Source organism: Maylandia zebra, linkage group LG23 (genome assembly GCF_041146795.1).
Source record: "Maylandia zebra isolate NMK-2024a linkage group LG23, Mzebra_GT3a, whole genome shotgun sequence".
Taxonomy (NCBI): domain Eukaryota; kingdom Metazoa; phylum Chordata; class Actinopteri; order Cichliformes; family Cichlidae; genus Maylandia; species Maylandia zebra.
Window position 1 is genome coordinate 2,367,748 of NC_135188.1, and position 26,218 is coordinate 2,393,965.

The 26,218-nt window shown below is 43.2% G+C and overlaps 1 protein-coding gene across 1 annotated transcript; it reads right to left on the reverse strand.

Moving 5' to 3' along the window:
- Window positions 1–630: 630 nt before the first annotated feature.
- qsox1 (quiescin Q6 sulfhydryl oxidase 1) lies at window positions 631–25,104 on the reverse strand. The gene is made up of 13 exons (XM_014411683.3): window positions 24,592–25,104; window positions 23,668–23,768; window positions 21,801–21,849; window positions 21,383–21,485; window positions 20,060–20,150; window positions 19,788–19,933; window positions 17,421–17,555; window positions 17,209–17,338; window positions 10,827–10,949; window positions 9,275–9,410; window positions 8,078–8,254; window positions 3,430–3,591; window positions 631–3,092 (listed from the first exon to the last, which is right to left on the reverse strand). The coding sequence occupies exons 1-13, from the start codon at window positions 24,875–24,877 to the stop codon at window positions 2,266–2,268; spliced, it is 2,466 nt and encodes an 821-aa protein (XP_014267169.2). The 5' UTR covers window positions 24,878–25,104; the 3' UTR covers window positions 631–2,265.
- Between the last annotated feature and the right edge of the window lie 1,114 nt (window positions 25,105–26,218).

The window sequence follows — 26,218 nt, forward strand, 5'->3', positions numbered from 1 at the left end:
GTCGAGGGAATTCAAGCCGGCGTTCCAGGAAACACAAAGCTCAAGATCAAGCTTTGGTTGTCCTTCAGCTGTGCTCGTTGTGATCTCAACATCAAACCCTCATCCATCCATCCATTTATCCCCCCCCCCATAGTACTCCTTTCATCCACCCCTTATCCCATCATGTTACCGCCCCTGAGGGTCTGCCGTTGCCCTTCCTTAGCAGAGCCCACCTCCAAGTGTGTGTGTGTGAGGATGGAAGAAGCCTCATGAAAGCCGATTGCATTTTAATAAAGTTTATTATCTGCTGGGAGCTAATCCTCAAGGGTAATCTCTCCTCTCTAGTCCTAAAGGAAAGCTGGATTACTCACTTGCTATAATCCCAATGAAATTGTTAGGATTTAGCTTGCGCTGCACAGCAGATGGCAACAGGCTTTTTCCTTCAACCTTGCATGGTTTAACCCCCATTTCTACATGTAACACCCTTCTCCTTCTCGCCATGTCCTGATTGTTTTTTGTTTTGACCTAGAACAACAGGAAGTCACTTTCAAACCTGTAACAAAAACATATTTCGACATTAAAGACAACACAGACGCCATTTACGCGTTTAACACGACCGCCACGTCAGAACAAGGAAACAAAAGACGAAAATCGTTATCAAAAATAATTTTATTGATTCAGACCAAAGCAAATGGAAACATCGAAGAAGAGCAGCGCTTCATCATTCATGGACCCCAGCCAAGAAAACAAAAACAAAACAAATCCCGATTAATCCAAATCCTCGTCCAGTGTGAACATATTCCTCACTCCACTTCAAGAACCAGAGTGGCTATTACGTGGACTCAGTGTGATGTAATATTCAAAGACATCATGTCAAGCTCAAGTGTAATTTGGACCAATGCAGCTCATCTGCTTCTCTCTGGTCGAGTCACAGTTTTCAGCAATAATTTAAGATTCAACACGACTGCTCTGAATCACTCAAAGTTCATTTAACCGTTAGTGCGTTAAAATTCACAAAATTGAGACTGAAATGAAAAAGCAACCAAAACAAACGTAATGTGACTAAATTCTCAGCCACACAACACCGTTAAGGAGGGAATCTGACAGAAAACAGTAACAAAAGCAGTAAATTTAAAAATCCACCAAAAGTGAAAGAAAACCAAACACAGCTGAAACTTATTAGACCACCCAGTACAGCTTTATGCCATAGCTAACAGTATTAGTCATTTCCAAAATCATCTGTGTTTCTGTTAATCCGCCAGTTTGTGCAAGCTCTTGAATCAAAATGATATTGGTCCAGTCTTCCTCCCATCACCCCCAGTCAGTCTCTCTTCTCTCAGCCAGGCTCTGCCTGGGGGTTTGTTCCTGTTAAAGGGGAGTTTTTCCTTCCCACTGTCACCCATGTGCCTGCTCAGAGGGGGTTTATCTGATAGGTGGGGTTCTCTCTGTACTATTGTAGAGTCTTTACCTTTATAATATCAAGCACCTTGAAGTGACTTGTGATTTGGTGCTATATAAATAAAAATGAACTGAAAATAAACTCATTGTCATGTGAATTTTCAGATTTACCATTTTACAAACAAAAATACAATAATAAGATAATAAAGCACATTTTCCAATCAAGACACCAAATTAAAGCTATTTGCTTGAATTCCAGCAGGAAAAAAAAATGTTTTGGTGGTTTGATGCTTTACCCGATTAATTTCTGACTCCTCTCTGAGTCCACTGTCGGCTCAAATTTGGGATTAAAAATGTGAATTTAGTTTATTTTGCCTAATAAATGACAGCTGTTAGCTATAAACAAGCTTTTTGACACATTTCTAAAACATTTGTGTTTTCTTGTTTTTGATGACAGGTGATCTAATACATTTTAAGCGCTGTATCTATATCACACAGATTACAGAAAACATTTCAGCTCATACTGGGGTTTAAAGTGGTGACAAAAACTGATTTTCCTTTATTTCATGTAAATATACATCTAAACACACATTTTTCCCACAGTCAGTGTGGAAAGAATGAAATTCCCTGCAGGCTGCACGGAAAATAAAATCATGACTGTCCTGATTTTTTTAAAGTAACTTGCTAACTTTCCCTTCTCCTCGTCTGTAGTTGGACAGAAAATAGTGAAATTCACAGTAAAATGTGTCACTGCAGGTAACATTTAACTGGACAGTTATAGAGGGCAGCATTTTATATTTGTGTGCAGTGCGCTCAAACTTAGGAGACATTAACCAAATGAATGTTAATCTTTGTTATGACTCAGGTGAAATTAGCACACATGTTGGCTCAGGGGACGGAGATTTTAGGCCGCCGTCGTCTGAGGCGGTTTTTGAAGAAAAGGTACATGACCAGAAGACACAGGGAGGACAGGAAATAAAGGAAGACACACAAGCTGATGTCCACTTTCGAGAAGCCAATGGTCAACACGGACATCAAGCGTCCCTTGTGCCTCAGCTCAGCCTCCTGACCAAAGTACTGGCCCGCCACGTCTCGCTTCTGCAGCCGCTTCCTTGGCCGCGCAAAATCCAGATCAAAGCCTGCATCCACTGGTTCCAGACCCACCATCCCCAACCCTGCGCCCAGCTCCATGCCGAGCCCAAACACCGGCCCGGGCTCCTGCTCTTCCTTTCTCTGCAGGCTGCGTCGTTTGACTCGGGTGGAGGTAGCCATCTGCAGCGCCTTGGCCTTGTAGTGCTGGTTGACAAACGAGTCGAGATCCACAATGTCCTCCTGCGGGTCTCTCCTCATTCTCACAAAGCTCGGTCTCCTCCGAGCCTGCTGCCGGCCACGACCCAGCTCCATTTCAGGCTTGGCCCAAGGCGTTGGCTCAGACGATCTTCCTACCATGTCACCTGCTAGTCCATCCTCTTCATCTTCCTCTTCTTCCTCTGCTGCCGTTTCATCCTGTGGGCCTTCTTCCTCTTCCTCCACCTCCCCGCCTTTTTCTTCCTCTTCCTCCTGCTCAGTGGGTTCTGTTTCCAGAGGATGTTTTCTGAAGTCCAAGGCCTCCCTGGCTCTTCTCTCTGCGTGTCTCTCAGCTATGTGAACGACCTGCTGGCTGGCATGTTTCTCCCTCTGTTTTTCCAAAATCTGGCTTTCACTCTCCAGGTAGTCTGATGGGAAAAGGGCAACAAACCCAAAACAAATAAAACATACGTGGTTCTCCCTTCACCAACTTTCCAAAAATTACACTCTATGAATCTAGGACCAAATCTTCTCAGAATCTTAAGATACACAGTTACTAGTTTACACTTAGAAATTTAGCAGTCAGTCATTAAATGCATTAAAAATTCAATTAGTAAACAATGCTGCTTCATATATGTGTAACAGGCATCCAGGTATTGATGAACAGGTACAACATTTTTTTTTAAATTTATGTTTGGATCAGTCTAATTTTGACCTCCCAGTTTGGTAAAGTTCTTGAAGTTCATAAAATGTTTTCAGTCAAACCTGTGAGGATTCTGTCGGAGGAGAAGTAGGTCAACAGGAACTTGAGAACCTCCGTCAGGTTCCACGTGTGCTCCCCGTTGTCCTTTACTGCATGGCAGGCTGAACACATGTCGGGCGGAGGCCACTGGATCTTTGGAAATTGAGGATCTTCACTCAAAGCACCTGCAAAAGAAACAGGGTGAGCAGATCGCACAGTGGAGTTTTAAGCACTTTGTAACTGGGAGAATATCAAACGTGCAACAACAGACAGGAAATCAGGATCAACTATCACTGCAGGTTACATGCACCTCACTGTCAGAGGCCTCAGAAGTAAACTTCACATCTTCCTTCTACATTTATGACCATTTCATTCAGAAAGATGTCCTACACTTTATTACTGATATCCTTTTTATCCCTTTTACAACAAAGAGAAATCTTACAGTTAACGTTACAATGTTACCATGAAAACAGACTTTTTCTGTATTCACACTGCTGACAGAACTCAAGTATTCAAGAGATTTTTAAAAAACAAATGCAGACCGTCTCAGTGGCTTCTTTCACAGCCTCAGAGTCACACTAACAAACTCAGAGACTGTCTGTGGCAGATGAAGCGACTTCCAGTCAGATGCTTCTTCTATTGTTGGTGCACGCTGACAGCAGGATGTAAGTGCTTTGAGGACTGGATGCAATCTGCGCTGAACCCATTTGATCTTGTCACAGTGCTCGTAAAAACTAAGTGCCTATATGCATATGTGTATGTATGTATTTAAGAGTGTATATGTAAATCATCTGTCTGGGTGTGTGTGCATGTAATCTATGGATTGATACTTTTGTGTGCACTTGTGTGCGCGCTCGTATGACAGGGTCTAACAATGATCAATGGGCTTCTGGGATGTCCCAGTGGGAGGGATGGTGAGATAATAGATGTGGCCAAAGTGGACAGCATCCCCACTCATACGCGCACCCACCCGCCCACTCACACACACACACACACCCACCCTGTTTTCAGGCACCTTGGTGCTCTGAACCACCTGTCTTGTCCCTTTACACCCCTTTGAAAGCAAAGTCCAATCTCCAAATTGAACATGAGACCAAGAGCAGCCTCAGCGGGGAGCTGCCCTTCTAATGAATTAGAAACTTTCTCCTTTAACGTGTTTTCTTTTATGTAGCCGCTGCCCACCAACGCCGCTCATCGCTCACACATCACTCGGCCTTTGTATGCTTGCAAACACACTGGCAGAAGACACGTACACCCACACACAGGGCAGCATCTAGTAATGAATTGCTTGTTGTCACCAGCAGGCCATTGTGTGTCTGAGTGTGTGTGTTGGTTTGTGTTGGAGAAAAGAAGGGCGGGGGGGGGGGGGGGGGGGGGGGGGGGGGGTGCAGAGCAGCAGGTCTGTCACTTTACAGGACTGTCAATTTACATCCTCCTGCACCACCTCTACTCCCCCTTCTCTCCACTGCTCAAGATTAATCTCAGTCATATGCATGGGTGTTTGTACTCTGCATACAGTACTTTACATAAAGGATACATCAATTTTACTGTGTGCTGAATGGGTGGCTGTGTGTGAGTGAGAGTGAAGGGGGGCTTTTAAACATTTCAGCAGGTGAGGGTGCACGTGCACATACATCCAGTATGCCTTGCATCTCCTTCCTTAGTCTAATCAGCTCGCCACGTTTGCAGCCAGGGTGACTTTAGCCACAGTAGCCATATCCAGATTGCCACAATAGCCCGTCACAGAGATGTCATCACTGCCAGGCATACATATTCATCAGGTATAAATATGTATTGTTCAGCACGTCAAACTAGCTTCTTCAGCAATAATCCTGCAACCACACATGCTATGCCAGCAGCATGGGGTGCAGGGGTGTGAGTGAAGGGGGCTAATAGTCAAGATTTCATGCTTATTTAAATAATTGGAGAGGAAAAACTCATTTAGGGATTGTTTATTGTATATCAGAGTTTCTGCTGGGGTTGGATAATAAATATCAATATTTGTTGTTTTAATTGAAAAGTGTGAACATGTAGCCCGATTCATTCAGGTGACACGTGCTCTTTATGGAACTACTTTCTGACTTTTGCTAATTTTAGATCATTTCATAGCAAAGTTTTTATGCAATCTATACTTTTATTATGAAATTCTCTCATTACCTGGAAAGATTTTATTGGACAAATATTTTTGGGAAAAGAAAATGTTGCTGAAAAAGTTTAACTTGACATTTTTATTTATTATTTGCTTATTTGTTTGCAATAGCTGCATGTTTGAGTTAGTTTATGCTATTTAACCAAGCTGTCGTCCTGTGTGTGTGCGCGTTATGTTTACTGGGACGTGCACAACAAGCAGATTCTGATTTGACATGCACTTGTGATTTTGTTTAAAGGGTCACATTTACAGCAAACCTCAGTAGTATTGATGCATCTTGAATAGATTGTGTGGATCAAGAAAAAGCAAACGCGAAAACAGCAACGTTTCAGATAAAGGACGTAGCTGTGCTCGCACAATGTCCGGGTAACGACGCATTAACAAAAACAGAAACTACACAGAAGCAATAGTGATGGTTTTAATAAATCAGGAACATTTTTATGCATCATTCGTTGTTTGTTTTTTTCTCCATTTGATCTTACTGTTAAAAAAAAAGTGCGATATAATTTTAGGGGAACCATCCACAACCAACAAAAACATCCCAGGAGGCAGCTGGAGCCGCTGCAGCAGCAGTGCTCTTCCATCTGTAGAAATGTGAATCAGTCTCAGCTGTTGACAAGCAGCAACAGGACTGAGCTGCCACCAGTCTTAATTCTGCCCGTGCAAGAAGGCCGAGGGCCCTGGGGCCTCTTTGTTGCCAGCTAAATTAATTGTTGGGCTGCTTTACAAATAGCTGCTCTTTCATGCATGGCTGCTTCTGAAAGGAGGGGCGGGGAGGCCTGCTAAAGAGCTCCACTTTAGGCAAAGAGGAGGGGAGGGGTTGAGTGGATGGAGCGCGCTTTCCTCGGGGAGACGCCGCCACTCACTGCAGCAAACGCTGCCAAACCCTCGGCTCCTCCCTCGCTCTCCCCTCCTGATTCGCCCGATTTAACCTCAGTGCCCCCCCCCCCCGGCGACAACTTAACCCATACAGAGGAAAAAGGGGAGGAAAAAAAAGGAAGTGTGTGTGGCTTGTGTCATGGTGTTTGCCACCTGCTGTCGCACATTACCCTGGGAATTGTACGCAAAGCGGGCCGGCTCCTGGGGGACGCATCCTGTGAGGATGCTGCACTATTACTTGTCAAGCAGAGGATATGAGTCCCAGGGGATGGTGAGTGGAAAGAGTGTAAGCTACAGAAGAGGAAAGATGGATGCATGAAGGGGGAGGTTAGATGGTGTTTAACTGTCTGAGGAGCCGCGGGGACGGTGTACTGCTGGCCTCTGCTGCTGAGGACACAAGCTGTCCCTCAGATAGAAGAGGGGGCAGTCACAGAAACACAAACAAAAGGCAGTGATTTAACAAAGTAGGCTGTTAATGACCACGCCACGCCTAATAAAATCAGGAACACAGAAGAGGGAGGAGAGACACTCTGTTTAGCACTCGTGCCTGATGTGAAGAGAGGAATTTGCTGACAGAGCACAGCGAAAACTAAAAGATTATATTTAGAAAGCTGAACCGAGAAGGACGGACAAACCTGGAAATACAGAGAAAGTTATGTTCAACATTAGATATGGATTTGATTTGTAGGCAGCAGTAAAAGATATTACTTGATTAAGCAGAATATAAAACCATAATCTGGCATGGATTATGAATGAGGAAGGGCCATTCAGACAACAGTGGGGGTACACTGGGTGTGAGAGAATGGGAGATGGCGGGGGGGGGGGGGGGGGGGGGGGGGGTCAGGAGAAAATGGGCGAGGTGGAAGCAGATGATACTTGGAGGGCTAAGACGTGGTGACAGCTGGTGTCTGATCTGAGGATCCATCCTTCCTCCCCTCAGCCTCTTTTAGTCATATTACAGAGACTAACTGGACACACACACACACACACACACACACACACACACACACACACACACACACACACACACACACACACACACACACACACACACACACACACAAAGAAAGAGGCAAGTATGTGATGGGAAAAGTGGGATGGAGTAAAGTAAAGTTTAAAAGAGACTTACTTTGATCTAACGTACATTATTGCAGAAGCAGCAACAAACCATCAATTTATTTTTAATCACTGATTAATCCATGTGGTCCAGTAATGAAAAATGCAAATATAATGCAACAAGTGCAACATCTTAAATGTGCTTGTTTGTCAGATAAACCACCTGAACGTTTCATTTTATCATCTCCATATTTAAACAAATAAACTGGTTTTTCAGTTTTTCACACACATCTCTTAAACATTACGTCACCAGTTTAAACACTGGTGGCTTGGACTGCATTTCTCATCTTTTTTTAAATTGTGGGTTTCATACAACTTGGCTTTCTGTTAGTTTATCTAATATTTGTGAAACCATGCTCGCTTTGGCGTGACTCACACTTTTATTTAAAGCCGTGTTACTGTATGTTAGTTTAAGTTAGTTCCACGATAGAAGATCAGAGACATTTTAACATCATTAAAGTTTGAGAGCTGAAAGAGGGAAAAGAAGATTCTACAAAGAAGCGACAGATGACCGAGCCAACTCCTACCTGCCAGTCTGTTGTTGACCACGTTGTGTCTGGACCACAACCACAAGACTGCTGTGGGCAGTGATGTCACCTGCTCCAGAGTCTCTGCTGCCATGTTCTCAAAGTGTCCCGCACACTCCCTGCAGCCAAAGAAGTTGTGGACGTAGCTTCTCATCGCACGCAGCACCTCTTGAGGATCTGAAGGGGAAAAGCAGAGCAGTGCACAATCCTTTAAAATACATTACAATACGTTTAAATTCAACTTTACTGTAGCAATTATTAAATCTGTCATTTCCTCCAAAGTCGCTCACAATCACAGGCACATCTAAATGAGGTCACAGCTGCAGAAACGCACCTGAGCATGCACCTCCTGAAGGTGTGCCAGTGGCAGCGAGGATCCAGCACCCGCTGGATTCCCACGATTACGTAGGAGTCACCCAGAGCTGGGTTAACCCCCATATTGAGATGAATGGGATAATGCAATCTGGAGATTAAAGGCCGTTAACGCTCTATGTGAATGGTGGCCCGGCTGTTGTCTCAGGACTCCAGCAGCCCGCAAACATATTTCCCTTTAGCCGTTTGCTTTTGTCCTCAGCTTAGCAGATCCTTTAGATGTTCACCAATCAGCTGGTGAGAGCACGGACAGGAGCTTTCAGCCCTTTATGAAAATAACGATAGGCCTGTGGAACACACCTTTGATACTGTACGGGTGTATGCAGATATGGATAAATGATGTTTTCTCTGATAGTCAGAAGTGTGTGTTAGTGTGTATGCATGCGCCTTTTAAGCCGTGGTGGTCTGCGGTGGGCCAGATGGACACCATTTTTGGCCAGTCCATCTGCAGGTCACATAATGGTCTGTAAACCTGGGGATTAACCTCGGTGTGGATGCATCTGAGTGTGCCTGTCTCTGTGCGTACTGAAGGGAGATTAACGTCCCTGCCAGGAGCGGAGCCTCTGGTCATCTGCCTCCTATTTTTATTAACCACTCACATTCCACTAATCTACAATAATCCCTTTTCACACAAACAATTAGGCTCAATTTGAACTGTTAAAAATAAAAATATAAACTAACTCATCAGATCAGGTCACTGTTGGGAAGGAAAAAGGCCAAACCAGAGCTCATGTGTTTACAAAGCTCTCTCATCCTCAGTCTTCCACTGCATTTTTGACCTCTCAATGACCTTTTAATTCATTGCAACACAAACTGTGTTTGTACCTGAGCCTTTGCTGTTAGCTTGAACAGTAAGAACATGGAAGAGAGTCCACACCCCACAGGGATAACGTCTGAAGTGGGGCTGTGAACCCTGGCAGCCCACCCACCTCACGCCGTCTGGCAGCGTCGAGTTTGGAGACTGAGAGAAACAAAAAGAAAAACAGAAGAAAAATCAAATTACCGGTAAATGTGAAGTAAGGACAGGAAACAAACAAGCTAAATAAAGGAAATCACATTTTCTTTCTCGTTGTTTTAAAATAAAGCAGGAGGCCTAATTTATCATAAACCTGCACGCTGACCTCTTACTCCAGTGAACATGAGATCTGCTGCATCTCTGCACAAACCCCTGCAAACACCTCTGCACAGGCCCGACTCTGCAGATGAAAACGGACCTGAACAAATGATTACTTAACCTCGTGTGGTCACTAGAGCTTCTTGGCAAACGCTATTCAGCTTTTTAGGAAATGTGGGGGGGTTTTCAACAAAAGGGAGACCCATTTTATGATTCTTCAAAGGAAAGAAAGTGTCTTAGTGTTCAGAGAAGCTGGAAAGTATCACCAGGCTTTTCCTCTAAATGAGACAAAACTCTAAAAGTAAAGAGTCTCTCCAGTATCTCGAGATCCGTTCAACTTAATGAAAGCAGCTGCGTGGAGTTTCCTGATCAATGAGAAGTCAATCTCAGGTTAATGGCTCAGCCCTCCACTAATGAACAGAAGCTATCTGCATCTCTAACCACGAGCCACAGTTGAATTCAACAACATATTTTCTCTGACATAAAGTCGTTGCGCTCATTGCACTGCACTGCCATCACTGGCTTGATTGACAGGGTTACTCAGATGTCAATAGTAAAGATTTGGTGCAGAGTCCATTTCCTCCGAGGCGGAGTCTATTCATACCTTCCCATTGATTCATTGATCCATTGATTTGCCTGCTAAAAGCTAATGATGTAAGTAAGTGAGTCTTTCAATTTGTGAGCGGCTGTACGCCGGAGGCACGCGGGCTTCATTCCAAAGACAACAGCACATAGATTTCCAGCTGCATGCGCTAGCACAGAGACAAGCGCAAAGCAGATACGGCAACATCTGGATGCTCATCTTTAAGAGTATTTTTCTACCCCTAAACTTGTACAGAAGGTTTTTTTTAAGATGTATTTTTATGCCCATTTTGGCATTTCTTTGACAAATTATTGTGCTGCCTCTGAACTGATTAAGTGTCCAGACTGACAAGTGACCTTGTGGCTAAGCAGAACGACGAGGCTACTCCCAGCCAGACGCTCGGACATCAGTCTGGGTGTATTTTGTGATGACCTGCCCTCTGTTCTCCCTGCAGCTGCTCATCTGTCTGCTACTCTCTCCTCTCCCTTCCTTCCATTGGCTGCTTTGGCTCTGTTTGCATTTATGTACTTTCTAAATGTAGTCTGCAAACTACAAACTATTTTTGAAACCAGTGAATGCCACAGACATAAACAACGTTACTACAAATGATTCGGATGCACCAAATTCATTTTAATAATAATAATAATAATAATGTATAATTTGTCCCTGTCAGAGCTCACCTGTGCATCATTTTCCAGTTTTTCTTTAAATGCTTCGTATGAAATGCGATCTCCAGTCTGCTTCTGTAGCCAGGAGTTTAAATCCTTCAGCAGGTTCGTCACTATAGGACGGCCTGGGAAGTACTAAGGAAGAACAAAGCACAACATATTCATGGTTCGCAATACAAACAAGGAAAACATCTCTACTGAGTTCCAGTAAACAGACTAGAAAATGAAGGGCATTTTGGGGAACAGTTGCAGGTTTGAATCCATCGATTCATTACTGGAATAAGAGACATATCACCAGTGTTGGTCAAGTTACTTAAAAAGTAATCAGTAACTAATTACTGATTACTTCCCCCAAAAAAGTAATCCCGTTACTTTACTGATTACTTATTTTCAAAAGTAATTAATTACTTAGTTACTTTTTAAAAACACAATTTACAACCTGAGTAGGTGATAAAGTGATAGATCTTTCAGCCCAATTCTACTTTTTCTGCATAATCCATCATACAAAATGTAATCAGATGGAAAAGTCTCTTTTTAAAACTTGTTTTATTAGTTTTAATCTTTTAACTTTATGCATCAAGCAAAAATTTAATTATCTGCAACATTCTCTGACTGGAAGAAATTAGTTTAACATTTAAACCTATTTTCTGCACATTCCAGCACATAAAATAAAATATTTTTTGTGTTTACACTCAGTCCTTCAAATAGATGCAAGTAAAACACAGCAGAAAATAAATAAAGTCAAAGACTCAGCGGTCCTGTTGCTCTATTTTCACCTGTAAAGCAGGAGTGCGGCAGGCGGAGGTTTACCCTGGTGCAGGTGTGCCGCGGTCAGTGGAAGAATCCGCGAGTTTCTCTGTGAGTTTCCCATTACGTCGTAGCTACTCGGTGCTTGCTGGAAGTTTAGGGGTTTTTTCACTGTAAAAAGAAGTTTTCTTCCCACGCACAGCGGACACTAATGTTTTTGTCCCTTTTTATGGAATCAAACTCAAAGTAAGGTCAGTACTTCCACGCTTTAAACGCTGCACGCTCATACTCTCTCCTGCACTCGATATGTGATCCATTGTTGATCTGCACACAGCTGTTGTCACCAACGTTGCACTCGCTTACGTCACTGTCATGAGACATTCTCGCAAAAAAATCAGTTTTAGTAACGCAGTAACGCAGCGTTCCTACGGGAAAGTAACGGTAATCTAATTACCGTTTTTGCAATAGTAATCCCTTACTTTACTCGTTACTTGAAGAAAAGTAATCCGATTACAGTAACGCGTTACCGCCCATCTCTGCTCCTCACTCAGGCTGTCACTGTATATGTAGTTCGAGAACCAGAAATCTCATTTCATGCATGTCACTCACTCTAATTACATTTGTGTTGTTAGACTGCAGTGTAGATTACATTAATGCAATAATGATTCCAGCTGAAATTTAATTGCTTGCACAAAGTTTCTACAACTAATTTAATTCATGTTATGAGCTAAACATGCAACTTAAACTAGAGCCAGAAGAATCCATCTTAAATGAAACATTTGTTTGTATCCATTACATCCAATTCAGCCTGATTCATTAGAACCCAACTCCTGAACATGTTTCTGATAGAGCCACTCACCAGCCAAAACATGTTTTCAAATCAACATCTCAGTTTCAACCAGCAGTAGAAATCCTGCAAAGGTCCGAGCAGCGCTTCTGAATAATACCTCCAGATCATTAGGATTATTGGAAGTCATTGCATGCATGCCTAAATGATGCAGTTTGATGGAAAACACTGCGGGCTTCCCATTTACGTCAAATTTAGTTTTTTGCTGATTACCTTGAAATCTCCAAACACCCTGTACGGCCCCCAGACCCCCCAGAGAGCTGCTACATGTCCAGGTTTAAAACAAAGGGGGAGCACGCAGTCGTGGTTTTAGCCTGATTAGATTTACTTTTAGAGCAAACCACTTTTATCTCTGTTTAAAAAGAATAAAAGAAGTTTGGCTTTTTTAAAGATAACATTTTTACACCATCTTTAATTATTACATGTCTACTTATAAAAACACCCTGTAGCTCTGGTTTAGAAAGAAGCTACGGAAAGAAAAAATAATGTAGTGATGAAGATGTGACGACACGGGTCTTGAGGCTTCTTCGAAACGCACGTCTTCACCCGGGTAGAACATTTGTTTCCTAATATTTTACAAAAGATTGTGGTTTAAGGTTTGTTCCTGCTCAGCACCTTTAAAGAATTTCAGTAAATGTGACAAAAGCCAAGCTTGAGCTTCTTCATTCATTAAGATCCATTTCCTAAGCCACTAACAACCACTTAGGTGTTCCTCACTCGGGCTTACTCCTCACGTCACCTTGGCAACAGGCACAGCTGTAAAGAAACGTGACACTGTAACTAGCAAAGTGGGTAAACGAAGCGGGAGAGGAAATCCAGCTGATGGGTGTCTGAGACCAGTGATGACAGCCTTAAGACACACACAGAAAACACGTCTGCCCGGTGACTGTCAGACAGACAAGACCGCTTTAATAAACTTTGGCTTAATGTGCTTCCTATTCTTACATTAAGCCTCTCTCTGGAATAGGTTATGATAACGTCTCGTTTCTCAGAAACAGACACAGCAAGTAAAGCTTTTTTCCACAACTTATCCCGTTTTTACGAACGCACTGGGCCTCTGGAAGCAATACGAGGCAAGAACAACAAAGCAGGGGAGGATGTGTTCATGGGAACACGCCTGCATATAAACACACACTGATCTGTGCGTTACTCCCACTTCATCAGACCTGCTGCGATGTGCTAAGAGTCCTGCTCCAACACATGTGTCCCTTACATAAAGCACTAATAACTGAGCACAACCTTCCACTATACTTTTTTCATAATCCATTAATAGACAAGTTGACTGAGTATACAGAGGTAAACGGAGGGTTTTCTGCAGTTTCAGAGTTACTTGTTAAGTAATTTATTGGTGTTCATGAAACTCAGATCTCCAGCTCAAATAAAAAGCTGACATCACGCGCAGGTTTGACTGACTTATAAATATATAATTACAAATAAAGAAACCAGATGAATCCTGTAGCCTGACAGCTTTGAGCGGACCGACCGACTCACCAAGCCCCGCCTCCATACACACGTACACAAAGTTGGAAAGTGAAGAGCAGCACAAAGGCTGTTTGCTGCTCCGGAGGCACAGTGATAATAGGTTTAGGTGTGGATCCGAGGTCTGAATGCCAACTGGTTGGAAAAGCTCATTAAACAGCCATATGAATTTAACCAGAGGAGAAAACGCAGATGTTTTCCACTAATGCGTTTAGGTCAGCATCACCAAGCAGCCCTATTCATGAGCTGTGCAGGTTCGGTAATCGTGTAAAAAGAAAATTTAAAAAGGAGAAAAAAGAGACTCAGACGGTTTCGGTTTGCTCACATTGATCTAAATAAAGCTTCATCCTGCCTGCCTGGTTCACAATCAGTCAGTTTTCACCAACAGCTGCTTAAAGTAATGCAGGCAACACCGCAGCATTTAACAAGTTTCCTTGTTTAAAAAATGTGTTAATTATTAAACTAAAATGTCATTGTGTGCTTTTTCTTTTTCACAGCAACAGTAGGCTGGCATCAGGAGAAATTATACTGGCAATATATTAACAAAATAAAACCATTCAGCTGACAGGACGATTAAAATGATTCATTTATGGATGAAATTCTGAATGAGGGACGCCTGCTGATTATTGATTTTCTTTTGCTACTACTTTTATGATCTCTGCATCTCTCTGCTCCAGAGATCTTCATCTGTATCTGTCGCTGTATCTGCACAATGTGCACAAACACTTCACCCCCTCCTGCACCCATCCCAGTTGGACCATGACAATCCCATTCACCCTGGCAATATGTCATTCCTGATCCGATTAGTATCAGCAGCACTTGAGAAACCGCAAGCTCCTTGTGGTGAGGGTCCTGAGAGGGAGGCATCTGTTGGCTCTAACAGGGGAGACCAGGCCAGGCCGGGGGTGGAAGCCAGGGGTGAAGGCCCTCGGTAATCTACTGCAGACACGTGCCCGAGTGGAAACCAGAAAACAGCAGCCTCATCCTCACACACACACACACACACACACACACACGCACACAAAATACATCAAAGCGAATTGACAAATTCTGAGGGAATGCTCATTAAATCTGTAATATGATTCATAATTATCTGGACAGCTAATTTTAAGAAAAGCCAAGGCAATCTTGGCAGCAGAGGCACTTTTACACATTATGTCCTGGGCCGTGGCGTGAGAAGGCAGACGTCTGTGTTCCTTTAAACTAAACCCCTCCTCTTAATTCTTTGTTTTATTCCTCAGCCCCTTTGTCCCCTCTGGGCTGAAGGGCTTCTTTCGAGAAAAGCAGGATAGAGGTGTAATCCTTAAAAACCTCGCTGTAATGCTCTCATGCTTCCCAAGATCCACTTTTTTAATCCTCATATACATGTAGAGGATTCATAAATCCGGCTCCAGCCTGACAAGATAGTAAATCTAGTAATATTACGACTGGGTGCAAAAACGCTGCCATCTACAACATGTGGCACAGAGATGTGATGATTGTATGATTATGGAGAAGAAAGAATTCATGGAAGTGTGATTCTTTGACAAAGCAGACTAATTAAAAAAACGAATCCAGGAAAGAAGACACTCAGGAGGCTCAGGACACAGTTATTTGTCTAATAAGAGTCAGTTTTATATATTTATTGGTTTTCTTGTCTTAGTTGATGAAAAACAATCATTAGAATCACTTAAAACTATAATTTTCAGACTTTTTAGACAATTAACTGGATACGCAGAAGAATGACAAATGAATATGCTGATTAAATTAATACTGAAAACCTTACTTGTAGGCACACGTGAGCCTGTGCATGGAGCTTTCCACTCACTGTGTGGTTCAGCTCACATTAAAGAGTCATGATTAAGGAGCATGACAGCAGAGTGAAATAACACTGACATTAAAGGTCAGGCCATCGTGAGTCACTTTCACTCTAATCACATGACTCACACGTGGCGCTCAGGTGTTTTTGTGTTTCGTTTTAAACGTAGCGCTTTAATAATAAGGTGCAGAGAACAGTTTGAAAGTGAGCGATTTTAGACGAATCAAAAAGCGAGTCAAAGATTATCCAGCTGGCTGCACTGTAAACATGACCTGCAGGCATTTCCTGCGCTCGTGTCCAACCCGGTCTCACAAACCACGACTAACAGCGAGTCGAGTCTGGCTTAAAGCATTCTCACCATGCAGCGAGACCTCTCAGTCAAATGTCAATAAGGGCCGTCGAGTGGCGGTCGGCTGTAACAATGACGCCCTCCTCAGCAACACAAAGCCCCGCTGGGCTGCCGCTCCATTCTGGTAAGGGGTGGGGGCATGCTAAAAATACCACTGGGACCTGCTGCTATTCACTAAACAAACTGGAGCTAATAGGAGGCCACAGTGCTCTGCCACACACACACTGACGGAGATGGCTCTCTACGATGCCTCCCTAGAGAGCGAGATATAATCAGAGAGATTGGTGGCGGACTAGGGCAGTGAAACAGGCTGGTCTGTAGCCAACAGGAGCAGGATAGCAGGTCAGGCCTCATCATCACAACATGTTTGCCTGGCTGGCTCACTTCACACAGAAAGGATTTAGCAAATAGAGGTGTAAGAATGCAGCCAAAGGCAGGGCGGTAAAAAGAGTGGAGACACTGAAATATTTTGGAAAAACAACAACAACAAAAAGGAGGAAAGGGTAACAAATGACAATGAGAGACAAACATCACTCGCACGCACCCACAAGACTGGCATGGTCACAAATATTTACAGAAATGCTTGTGTGAAACCACAAGCAGGAAGACAGCATGAGCCTGTGGGCAGCAAGCACCCTGAGAGGCACCATCAATGCCCACCAGAGTCTTTGGACTTCTGCTCTAGTCGGTGCCATTCACTCCGGCTTTCTGACACGTTTGTGTGTTTATGAGTGCGCATACAAACAACAGCACGCACAACAGGATATAACTGTAACAAAGTGACGGAGACCAAAGTTAATAACGTATGCAAAGGAAAACAAAAGCCAAACGCTGGAACAGGAAAACTCAAATCTGCAGCTTTAACCCACATTCTGCTGTCTCAATCTCCACCTAGTGGTGACCTGCTGCAACTGCAGGACTTGAACTACAACATTGCTTGGTGAAGCAAGTTCATGTTCAGCAGATTTGCTAAAATTGATTATTTTTAGTTTATTTAGTTTATCAATATCTAGAAACAAACAGTTTTTAATGCTTTTCTGACCACAACAGTTTTCAGTAGTCAGTATACGTCAAGATAACAAATCCAGTCAGACAACGAGGAGCAAACTGCTTTAAAAAATACAAATCTGCTGTTTTTTGTACTTGCTGTGTCTGAAAGTTCTGCTAAGTGTACCTTGGCCAAGACAGAGATGTAAGCCTTGAGAGAAGTCAGTGCCCGCCCTTGGAAAACAGACTGAGCACCCAGCTCAACGCGCAGGGAGTAGTGCAGCGTTGACTCCAGGTCTGCCATATACACCCTGAACCTGAGTGCAAAAAGCAAACAATCACATCAAGGCGAAATATGAGTCAGTAAAGATGTTTGTGGATGTTGTGTCTCATTCATACTTGTCGAACGGTCTCCAGGGATCCTCTGTGTTGTTTTTAAGGAGTTCGGTGGAGACTGGTGGAGGCTTCCCTGACCGCACCACCCCCGGTAGCCTCTGGAGGGCATAAGAGTAGAAGGCACGAGCCTCAATGTCACTGTGGGAGAAAGGGAGAAGTGAGGCCATCACTTACACAGGTTAATACAGGATGTTTTCAGTGTGAAAGTGCATCTGTGCAGAGACGTGCACACTGAGAAATGCAACAATCACACCTGAGTAACATTAACGTGTCCATATCTGCAGCGAACCTCAAAAAGCAGTTTTCTGTTTCGTTTTTTATTTCAGTTTCAATCTTTTGTCTCAGCAGTCCAACGGCATAAAACCCTTTTTACGACCTGTATTTTTCACGGCCGTATATTTTACACACTTACGGGAATGCATTTTAAATACTAGGCAGATGGTGCCAGGGTAAGTAGGAGAGAGAGGTATGGCTGATCATTTAGGCATGTGATAACCCTGCAACCACAACCACTAAAGCGCTCACCACCCTCCATCCCTCACATCCTCCCCTCATTTTCCTTCTGTCCTTGTCACGGACGGAGAGAGAGGGAGGGGGAACGAGAGAGGGAGAAAGAGCGAGCGAGAGCATCGTAAAACTTGAACAGGATGGTAATAAGGAGGATGGATACTCGGGGCCAACGCTTACTCACACCAGCCTGGGACTCAATTACACCTGCGTGTGTGTGGGAGTGTACAGATGTGGAGGGGAAGCCATTCATCCAGCGATCCCCAGGGCCAGCAGGCAGGCAGGCAGGCATCAGGGTGAACTGAGGGGGAATGCATTCACCTGGGACCAGCACACATTACATGCATGAAGGATGTGAGACGCCACCCGCACGCTCGCGCGCAGACACGCAAACACAGGCGCACACCACTGTGCTCTCCCAGGATCAATCAGACATTCAGCGATGATGGGAGGCCATCTGTCGCCGTGTGTGGCTGGGGCTTGTTTGGCAGGTGAAGCCAGAAAAGCAATGGCATTGTTTTCATGCAAGAAATTAAAAAACCTCCCTTCTGTACAGTGATGGAGATGAGGGGGGCTGGAAAGGGGAGAGATGGAGGGTGAATAAATAAAACAGCAATAAATCATTTCCTCTTTGCATTTGTCAACTAAAAAGAGTCCTCTTTGCATGCCAAGTTATTGAAACAGCCAAACAAAGAGGCATAAACAGCAGATGAATTTGCAGGGTGAGGAATGATCAGCGCCGCTTTATGATGGTGAATAATGGAGTGATTTTGATGCTCTGATCCCATTAAGAGGCCAGATGTTTAAAAATATTCTCATGAATAGCGTTCAGATAATGAGAACACTACCAAGCTTTTCGGAAGAGAGCGGTGCAGCCGCGTGTTGAACAATGACAACCAAAGGGGAATAAACTTGGTGTTTGTGCAACTCTGACCCAGTTTGAAAGGAAAGAAAACAGGTAGGAGATCCATGCAGGGCACGGACCTTCTAGTTCCACAATATTGGCAGATGTTTCCACAGCCAGCGTGAGCAATGCATGTGCTTCTCTCAGGCTCACTGCCTCAGCTCAGCCATTCAAAAAGAACGGCCTCATTATAATAATGCAGAAATCAGATTTTTACGTTTTGTGCGCCTGTTTCACGTTTCATTGCTTTGGGCAAGGAGCAACTGTGTTGGACTGAGAAACAGACATTTCTACTGGAGCCTTAGACTTTCTTACGTTCTGTTAGTGCTTAGCCAAGGTTACTGTCACATTTTAGCTGGCTGCCTCCACTTATGTGTTTACATAGTGTGGTCGGTTTTATAGTGGTGCTAAACTGGTGGAAACTCCGCCCGCGAGCCTGCACTGGTGCTCACTGCACTGGTGCTCACTGCACTGGTGCTCACTGCTACCCTCTTTTCTCACCTGTATTCTCCTCTAGTAACTACAGCGAGGCCAAAGCGCATGAAGGACACGTCGTACAAAGACCTGTAACTGCCCTTTTATGTTTGTGCTGTACAGTCCAAAGTTCTGCCCACCCACAGAGATGTTTTCACTTTCTGGCCGATTCTCACGATGTCCAAGAGTTTATACGGAAACAACAAGGTCACCAAATAATGAACAATAACAAATATCAGTCAGAAAAATCAAGGAAATCCGTGAATAACAAGGTTGATTAGACAAACTGAGTAAAAACATTAGATAAGGAGTGTGTGGGTTGTTTCAAATATTTTGATTTTTTTCCATAAGATCATCAGTATTATTATAGAGCGTGCTGAACGCCCTTACATTTTCCTTATACTAGAAAAATGTGTTTATAAACTTTATTTTGTCACTTTTTCAAAAGCAGTTTGACATGCAGTAGATACTGTAAAGACTCTCACACTCTGAGTCTGGTGAAGTTGCCTCCAGGATAATAAAGGTAACAGGATGGAAACTCTGTGACGCCCAGTTTGGTCACCAGGCTTTCCTCAGTGTTCAGGACCCTGCGCACCGCAATGCTGTCAAACTGTAACAGGTCCAGGGTCACCTAACGTACAAAACACACACACACTTTACCTCGCCATGTTTCATAACACGGACCTATTTAATGTTAATACGCCGCCGTTTGACAACAAACACTGCGAGCGTTTCAGTCACATCTCCGACGTGTTACCTCTCGGCCAACGTACGACGTGGCATCTTCAAAGATGAGAGCCAGGTGTTTGACATCGTTCGTCTCAAAGAAGACGTCGACCTCCATTTGGCTGGGGGGGGGGGGGGGGGGGGGGGGGGGGGGGGAGAGGGAGAGACCCACATCTGACTTTTTAAAAATCAGCAAAGATAAATAAATAAAAGTGAATCATTATGTGTCTAAAGGTCATAATAACAGTATTTAGGGTGCAGAATGGTTTGCGTGTGTTTAATGTGTTACATGCTTTTCAAGAATGTAAAAATAAACTAAATGAAAAACACAAACAAAAACACCACCTTTCTGTCATTTCTCTGCCTCCACCTAAAATACTAAAACTTTACAACAAAATCGTCTCCACCTGTGAAAAAAAAAATTAAAAAAAAAAATCTTTTTTTGCTTAAAAAACCCCAAACAAAAAAACCAACTGCATTTCTGAATTTCTGCTCTAACATGACGCTTTCACTTTAAACCCAAAGAGAAAGACTTCCTGGGCCTTCCCCTGCTGAACTATGTGTGCTTTAGTTCACATGTCTGTATACTGTATGCGTGTGTGCCATGCGTAGGCACCAGGGCAGCCATGTAGTAATAATGAGCTAATGGGGAGTCTTCTGAGTCAAACTGAATTTGTCATAAACTTTAGAAATCAACTTTTTTAACCCCTTATTTAAATTTAAAGTGAACAGTTCTTTTTTTTTTTTTTGCTTATAGGAACAATTCTGCAAACAAAACTACAAAATCCACAGAAAGTTGAAGATATGAATTAAGTTCAACAACAAAAAAAATAAATAAATAAAATACACTGGGAACATGACAGATACTGGAAAGGCTCAATTTTAGGTGCATACACAATCGAGTAAGAGGACAGAAACGAATTCAAAACAAGTTATTTTATGAAGGCAGGGTAACAGGAACTGCAAAAGAAGAGCGAAAAATATTGAAATAGAACCCGTTTTGTGGAAACATGTTTTGTATGCTTGTAAAAGTATGGGACGTGTGGAAATACATTTTGTGGATGTTATTGTTGTAAAATTAAAGTTATAAGAATCTTTTATAAGTTGCTATATGCGCATTAATTCCTTCAGCTGGTCGTTTAAGCCCCTTGGTAGGTGGTTGCTAGGCAACACAGAGACATCATAATATCATATTAGATGAGAACCCTCGAACCCCTAACTGTGTAGGAGTTACTGCAGATACATCAGCTGGCTTCAGTCGTGAGTGATGATTGAACAGACGATAAGACTGCAACTGTAAAACTGCTGATAAAAATAAGTTTATAGAAACTAGTGTTTCTGCTCGTGTGTTTACCTGGTGGGCTCCAGTGGGGGGCAGGCAGGGGGCCAGGGTTCACCGTGGGTTTCCAGTTTGTCTAAGATCTTGTGACGGAGGTCTTGAACATTACGGCTAAACTCTAAAAATAAATAAATCAAAAATGCAAAGATTTTATTACAGATGATCTTAAACTGACACAAATCCGTATTTACCAAAACATCAATACAAACGAGTCCAAAACAGGTAACTGTACTCTTAGGTTGGTGAAATAAATGATGCACAGTGGATATAGAAGACGTTTGAGCTAAACCAAGACAAAATAATTAGAAACAAAGGAGGAAGTTTGAGGGTTAAGCATATTGAAATAACACCATGACTACACAAGACAACTTATGGTGGTGTTTCCAAGAAAACAAGCTGAAGGCTCGGTGAGTGTCCTCTCTGTGTGTAATACCTCTAAAAGGCAGTCCTTCATAATCAGGCTTGGAGTAGGCATGGAAGAACTGAGAAGAGAAAACAAAGAGGGAGGTCTCAGTTAAGAAAAGACGAGAGAGAGAAGTGAGATGTGATCAGACGGGCCTCACAGCTACGAGTGAAGCAAAGTCATGTTCTGTAATATCTGATTGGGGGGGCAGCCCTCCTCTTGACCTCTTCCTGGTTAAAATGAGTAGCAGATGTTAAAGCTCCAGTGCAAGTTCAAAACAGAAGGAGCTCTTTGTTTTATTGGCTTTTGATGCGTGAGCTTGAACACACTCTGCTGACTAATCAAGTATGAGTGCAGATGTTTGAATTTCTGCGATGTGGCTGTTGATCATGCAAACGTTGCATGTGGCAGACTGACGAGATACTGCAGCTAATACAAGAATAACGTTTTCAAAATGACTCCTTGATGTTGAGACTACTAAAGGACAAACTACACAAAGTATTGTTTGTTTTTATATACACACTGTTTTCATACTGCCTTAAACAAATATGCATAATTACAACAGGATTAAAATCTAGAACAGGACCCGTGAATATAACAGTGTTTGATTCAAAGAGTAAAAAAATGGGACCGTTACTCATGCAAAGGTTTAACCATCATCTGCAGAATATGATCAAATCTTTGCATCACTGCTGGAAGAGCTGAGAAGGAAAAGCATGGACCTTCATGGGATCCATCTCCATGTGCCACCCCTGCACGGGGGAATGTGCTGGACTCATTTCTAAACAGGATTCATTAATGCAAACACGGCGAGCAGATCCCAACAAGCTGAATGTAGGACAACGAGTATGTTTGTATAACACAATTTGCAGTTTCTGTGATAGTTTTCTAACAGTCATGTGCTACTTTTTTTTTTTTTTTTTTACCCTGTGTCTGATAATCATCTGCTTTTGTACACTCGTACACTGACACGTCATTATTTCCCCAGTGCAAAACTGAAAATAGAATAGAGAGGGGGAAAGACAAAAACACTGAGTAACAGTTGTAGGTTGTGTCAGCCTTTATTTTAACAGCATGTCTTTTTCCTCTGTGAAAGTTTCCAGCCTCTTCTAGTGAAATATGCACACCTGTGACTTCAGCACGAGCAGTGAAACAGTGACAGTCTGATGATGGTCTCTCGTGCTTTCGTTGTAGCTACTGAATAAAAGCCAGACTTGGTAAAGAGTCTATTTGACAGTGTTTACTTTTGAAAACTAGAACAAAATCTAAATGTGGGACATGGCCTCAGTATGTGGGACAGGGGGTGGGAACGAGGGGTAGAAATGCTGTGTGCTCAAATCTAAGGGGGGGCTTTGGTCACCCTACATGCAAACTGTTACATAAAAGCCATATCAATGCCCAACCATGTGAAACTGAGGAGTTAACAACAAACTGCCTTTTCAATTTCTTTCCAACTTTCTTATTTCTTATGTCTGAATAATTGTGATTTAATTTATTCGGAGAACTAAGTTGTTTACTTTCTTTATGTTCTCCTTTGTGGATCACTGTAAGGATCTTAACTCCAACTCATTGTCAGCGTGCTGTGGTGCAGCACCTGGAGACCAACTACAGCTCTAAGCTTAGTCAAGGGAACTATGGGAGTCAGGTTCTCCTGAGAAAACCTGCAGGAGCAAAGAGGGGTAAAAACAAGCGAACCACACAGAAACATCCTGCCACTCAGGGGGTCCGAACATGAGACTTTCCTGCTGTGACAAGACAGTGAGCCACTGTTTTTGGATGCCTAATTCAGCCTCTTTTTCATATAATCAGCAGCTTTAGTGGAAAGAGTGAATTTCCACACAACACTCATCATAAAGGAAGAAACAGCCATGCAGACAGTTCATATATAGCATACGACCTTTATTGTGGGGTACCCTCGGACTTTGTAGGTTTTGCAGACCTCCCTGTTCTCCTGATCAGCGCAGTCTACAGCTGCCAGATCCACAGCCGGCTTCCACTCTGAACAGACATCAAACAGAGGGAGACAGACCCACAGTAAATATTTATTTACAGTCTACTTTGCTGTGTACAGTCCATCAGCACTGGATGGGGCCCCGAATTAGTCTCGATCCATGAATCAATATAGAAGGTACGGCTTTTAGGATAAAAACTTCTAGCTATAAGCAAACTGTCAGCTGCTACAGGTGAGCAGCATTTTCCTTTGATATTCATTTTAGAAACTTTGCTTCACGAGCAGGATCGTGGGAGTCCACACACCCGACAGAGGTCCAAGGCTCATCCGGTGCTGCTCCCAGTGTAAAATCATTACATTGCGAGCATTCCTAATCCCTCCAAGGCAGGCCGTTTGATAGCATGCCAAGCCATGGATGCCACTGTGGACTGCGAGTGAAAGCACTGGACTGAAATACCCTGTGACTGTGTTGGGCCCCAGCCATCATCAGAAACTTCGTCCTTAACCATCATCCTAATTATATTTGCTCGGATGCTTCTGTGAGATTTTCGTTGGCAGCGGCTGCAGGAGCAGCTCTGAGTTGGAGAGGACGTGAGAGCAGCGAGCAAAATAAAAACACTTCCATTAGATCTCATGCTCTAATTAACAGATGGAAAGTGCAGCTTGGTGTTCTCATCATTTCCGCGCAGAGATGAAGCTCGGGAAATATTTAAAAAGACTAAATTATAGATTTTTTTTTATCCTTAAAATGTTTAGCAGAAGTTTCTTTTTAAGGCAGCGAACAAGACCAGCTGTGCAAAGCTGGAAGTGAACACAACGAGAGTCAGAATGACTGAAAGCTTTCAAATGTTGCTGCTGCTCTGTACACACCTTTAATGTCTCTGACCAGGGCTTTGTACGTCGGAGAAAAGGCGACACAGTGTCCGCACCACGAAGCGTAAAACTCCACGATCATAGCAGCTGTGGAGTTGATCAAAATAGACTCCACATTTTCCTGAGTTAACAACACGATCTGGTCCGAAGCCGTGTACAGTCCGGCCTCCGCGGACGGAAAAAGGAGGCACAAGCACAACCAAACCGCAGATGTTGCCATCTTTCTGGGATGTGTTTGTATTTCTTCACACCGAGACGTGGCACGGCCGGAGCGCCGCGCCATCTTCCCCCTCCGAGCTGCTGCTGCTGCTGCTGGAGCTCCGAGTCGTCTCTCTGAGCGCACACACTCACTCCGCTGTCACAAAACTTGTCACAACTTTTTCTGCCTCTGCTTTTTTATGCCCACCGGGCTTCGTGGGTCCTCCCCCTGCCGTGCAAACCAAAAGTGCCATACAAACAGCGCAACTCCGCACGATCGCCCATTTGTCGTCACTTTAAACGCACGCTAGAATAAGATGAAACTATTAATTCATGACGATTTAAAGTCACGTGCAGGACACGACTCTACACAGGAAATGTCATTTAATGGCTGTACAGACTTTAACTGCGAAGTGATACGCGTCCGAGCACACGTTTAGTTTTATGTGTTTAGTTTGTGGTTTTCTGCAGAAGATACAATTTTGTGACGAGACAGAGTTTTGCATTTTGAGGGCAGGTGTCCTTTAACAGAACAGCCACAGAGACACAATATTCAGTTTATTTCCAGCTTTTTAATCTATAACGCAAACACACTAGACTAATGAAGAAAGATCCCTAACAATAAAAAAAAAAAAAAAACACTCTTTGAGGAAGCATTGGCAACGGTGGGAAGGAAAAACTCCCTTTTAACAGGAAGAAACCTCCGGCAGAACCACGCTCAGGGAGGGGCCACCTTCATAGACTCACAAAGACTACAAAGTTATGAAATCAACAATGAATGGGAGCAGAAACAGAAGTAAACCTGTGCAAAACTCACCCACAACAAAAAACAGACTTCCATGTAGGGGGAGCTGGAGACAATTTACAGGTGTGTGCAAAACAATTCATTACTTGGAGAAATGAAAGTGAAGACCATTTCACAGAATAAGCTGCATTTGACTGTTCAGGTATGACTATATTAGAAACTTACTTTGACACAGAAGGAAACACAACTAAGAATCAAACTATGTTAAAAAAGGAGACCTTGTTGTATGCTTGTTTTGACCAGACTTGTATCCTACACGGTGAAAAGAGCCTTTAAAAGTTACCCAGGACACACTTTGTGAGTTGTTTTCAGTGAAAACAGATAAAACATGGATGGTATCCGTGTTTAGGTTTCAGGTGACTCTAATTTAGGGGGGAAAGTGCAGTTTTATTGAAACTGTGATAAATCCAATAAAACTGATACCCAGCAATTGGGGGAAAAAAACAAACTCTGGTGCTGGTGTCACTTGGGTTGATATAAAGTTGATTCGTTTGCAGTTTTTAGACGAAGCCTAAATGTGTTTTTCAGCCCTGCTCATTATGCTGGAAAAGCAAAGGCCACGATCTTCAACACAGCCCTGCGTGTTTTGGAGGCCTGTAACTTTAGGGATGGGACTTCAGT

Coding starts and splice junctions, on each gene's coding strand:
- qsox1 (XM_014411683.3), bottom strand. CDS start 24,877: ATGGCGCGGCGCTCCGGCCGTGCCACGTCTCGGTGTGAAGAAATACAA. Junction 17,339..17,420: donor CCCTGGAGACCGTTCGACAA/GTATGAATGAGA, acceptor TTTTGCACTCAG/GTTCAGGGTGTATATGGCAG. Junction 8,255..9,274: donor AGCTAACAGCAAAGGCTCAG/GTACAAACACAG, acceptor TTTCCCCTTCAG/ATCCTCAAGAGGTGCTGCGT.